General features: G+C 28.5%; 1 protein-coding gene across 1 annotated transcript; it reads right to left on the reverse strand.

Annotated features, from left to right (window-relative positions):
- Window positions 1–130: 130 nt before the first annotated feature.
- LOC110036128 (potassium channel KAT1-like) lies at window positions 131–605 on the reverse strand (the record flags this gene model as incomplete). The annotated part of the gene is made up of 1 exon (XM_020740492.1): window positions 131–605. A coding segment is annotated over one exon (444 nt), but the record flags the coding sequence as incomplete, so codon positions are not given.
- Window positions 606–3,589: the final 2,984 nt, after the last annotated feature.

A 3,589-nucleotide genomic window follows, 5' to 3' on the forward strand; every position in this document is an offset into this window, starting at 1 on the left:
TATGAAAGTGTAGGTGTGAGACATGTAAATACAGAAGAATTGTGTGCTAAATATATAATTTCCCTTTTTCTTAACTTATTTTTACTTCTCGTACTTGTCATTTTTACCATTATCTCAACTATTTAGCATTCGAGTTTTTCCTCAAATACTTGTCTTCTTCCTTATTCCTTAATATTGCAAAAACCGTTGTTATTTGTTTCTAGTTCTACAATCATAAGATCAAATCTCCCCACAATGATCAAAAAGGCGAACCGAGTAAGAAGCAGAAGGGAACATACAAAGTTTCTCGTGCGGCTCATCCAATGAACGACGAGATTCATCATGTTTCCAATGAGGTATGCTTTCATTCCCAAATTAAACAACATGTAGAAAATATCAAACAGCATTTCTCTTGGATTCTCAGCATGCAAATCACCATATCCATTCGTTGTCATAGTCGTTATCGTCCAATACATTGCCGCCACGTATCTAATCCACAGACTTCCTGCTCCAAAGTTCGGCATTACTGCACCGATCCATGTTGGTCTCGCATCAGGATATCGATCGGCAATGAAGTAGTTGAAACATCCTGCAGAATGTACCGCGGAAAGCGTTAACCTGTAGGTCAGTCACATGAAATTATAATGAATTAGGACTGAAGTATAAATATTAGTGAAATTTACATGCATACCACACAATTCTTATGTTCTTACATGTCTGACATCTACACATTCATATTAACATGCATAGCTCTCATTTCTTTAACATCACGTCAAAAATACCATCATCATTATATTTTTAAGCGTGGAATACACTTTTTCATGCATAGGTTTATGACACCATGGTGTTATAAATACTGTAAATATCAAGCTTTGGGTGTTAGATATATGACTTCATCAGAATTGTGTATGAGAGGGGAATACACAGAAGGAAATCTGCTGACCAAACTCACTTCATCGCCATATACTTTATTGTACTCAGATGTGAGTTAGAGACCTAAAGAGAAAGACGAAAAATCTTGCAAAGAGCGAGCTGACTCGATGAAGCTACCGAAGCCGAAGCATATTGAGTTACTTGAAGCCATGTTCGATGTTTCTAGACGAGGAGACTAATGAGTCGTAAAGGTATGGTCGAACACACGTCGAATATGAACCATGACGTTGTATACCTACGAGTCAAACTCAGTGTTGTCAGCATTTTAAAGATTGAAAGATTCTATGTTGAAGCATACTGAAAGTCCATTATGAAAGTAAGGGGCTTTCACACACATAGCACACTCCTAAACTTCATATTTACACACATACCCTCTCAAATATTTAATATCACGTGGCACAATATAAGTGTGCAGTTCTTATATTGTGCCACTTTTTTATTATTGTTTTTTTCATAATGTGCTCTTTATTTCAACATGAGAGAAATGGATAATTTCAAGGCTAAATTCTCAAGTGGGGCACTTAATTAACTGCTTAATTAACTGTAATTAGTTAAAAGGGGCCGGCTAAAGAGTAATTAAGAGAAGGGAGCAAATTCGAACGGCATCAATGCGTGTTTAATAGAAAGCAAAACTTCCTTGTGTTTAATGTTAAACAAATTTTGAGTTTTAATCTTTTTTGAATAATTTTAGCTTATTAAAAATAAATATGAAAAATAGAATTTGATAAAATACATAATAATATTTTATAATCTTATACTTCAAAAAATTTTATATTACATGTTAATATTTTTTTAAAATATCTTTTTTAGAAATTTTGAAATAAAATGTTAGAATTAAAATAAAATATCAAAAATTAGAATAAAATATGAGAAATTAAAAATTAGTATATTTAATTAATTATAATAAGTAAATTGAGTTTATTAAATATAATTATAAAATGTTATAAATTAAATAAAGATTTAAACAGTTTAATGAATTAATTATTAAAAACAAAATAATAATAATAATTGAAGAAAAATAAAAATTAAATTTACGGGATTGTATTTAAATTATCTTAAAAATGAAAAATAACTTAATTTTGACCAAACTTTCACAGTGGAAGTAACAAATTTTGGACAACAAATTTTTGAAATTAAATTTAAAATTTATTGAAAAATAGTTGACAATACAATAAAATTTTAAAAAAAAGTATATTGAAGTCGCTCGGTTTGGTCGCTTTCATAGTTAATGTTTCTCTCCATCTACTCGCAAAATGCTCGATCTATGATTTCATTTGAGACTTAATTACAACAAACACCCACTCTACATTCAACAAGAGACTCTAATTGTTGCATCAACTTATCATCAAATATAGGAAGTTGATGCCTTACAAATTTATAAACTCAACATTAATTTATATCATTTTATAATTATATTTTATAAACACAAAATTTACTTATTATAACTAATTAAATATATTAACAACTTAACTTCCATATTTTAATTAAATTTTTTGATAGTTTATTTTTATTTTTATTTTATTTCAAATTTTCTAAAACTCATTTAAGAAAAATATTACTATTTAATATTAAAACATTTTTTGAGTTTAAGATTATAAAATATTATTATATATTTTATTAATTTATGTTAGTATTTATTTTTAATAAATTAATACAATTCAAAAAAGGCTAAATGCAAAATTTGTTTGCATTTTTAACATTAAACACAAACAAAAAATTAAATTTATTAAAAATGCATCCATTGGCTTATATATCACCCATTCTAACTCTTAAAGAGTGAAATACAACTTTTCATGCATAGAAAAGGGGGTATATAAGTAAAAAATTGAAATTTTGGTGTTAGATATGTAAATAAATAGAAATTAAATGGTATGTATGTAAATCTTCTTTTATTGAAATAGTATGGAAACCATGAATAGATGACATAATGCAGTCATGAAAACATTTCATACCATGCATAATTTATACACAAATTGAACTTTAAATGAATTTATAGATAATAAAATACACATAATTTCAACATAATTTACACTGATTTCAAAATTAAATATAAAATTTCAATTTAAAATATTAAAAATTTAAATGAAAAGAGCAATATAAAATATATTTCAATTTCCCGTTAGTTCACTGAGATTCAAGTAAATAAGTGATCTTTTCAAGGAATAAGATATGGAAACTCTATTTTCGCCTCATTTTCTTAAGGGGTCATTTACATATATTTCTCTCAATTCCTATGTAATTACATATCTAACACAGTTTATTTTTTACATTTATACCATCCAAACCTTTCATATCACATAACCACCATCATTTTAACTGTTAAAAAGTGAAATACCCATTTTGGTATGTATGTAAAACTTGAAGTTTAGGTGAGCACACTACAAATGCAGTGTAATACCATTGAGTGCTTGTCATTGGTGATAGTAGGCCAATGGGGGTTTGTGTTGATTCGTGACTGTGCAAACGACCATGATGGTGGTGTCCGAAGACCTTGCGGTGGCAACTGTCGAACACAATGGCGGCAACTGGAGTCATCGGAGGTGATTACCGAGCATAAACTTTTAGAGGGTGTTTGATAGCATAATTTTAATAAGATTTATGTATGAGTTTGAGGTAAATCGAGCCGAAACGAAAAAAAAATAAAAAATAAATCAAACGCTCCGTTAAATCAAAATTT

Source organism: Phalaenopsis equestris, unplaced genomic scaffold, assembly GCF_001263595.1.
Source record: "Phalaenopsis equestris unplaced genomic scaffold, ASM126359v1 Scaffold202902, whole genome shotgun sequence".
NCBI lineage: Eukaryota > Viridiplantae > Streptophyta > Magnoliopsida > Asparagales > Orchidaceae > Phalaenopsis > Phalaenopsis equestris.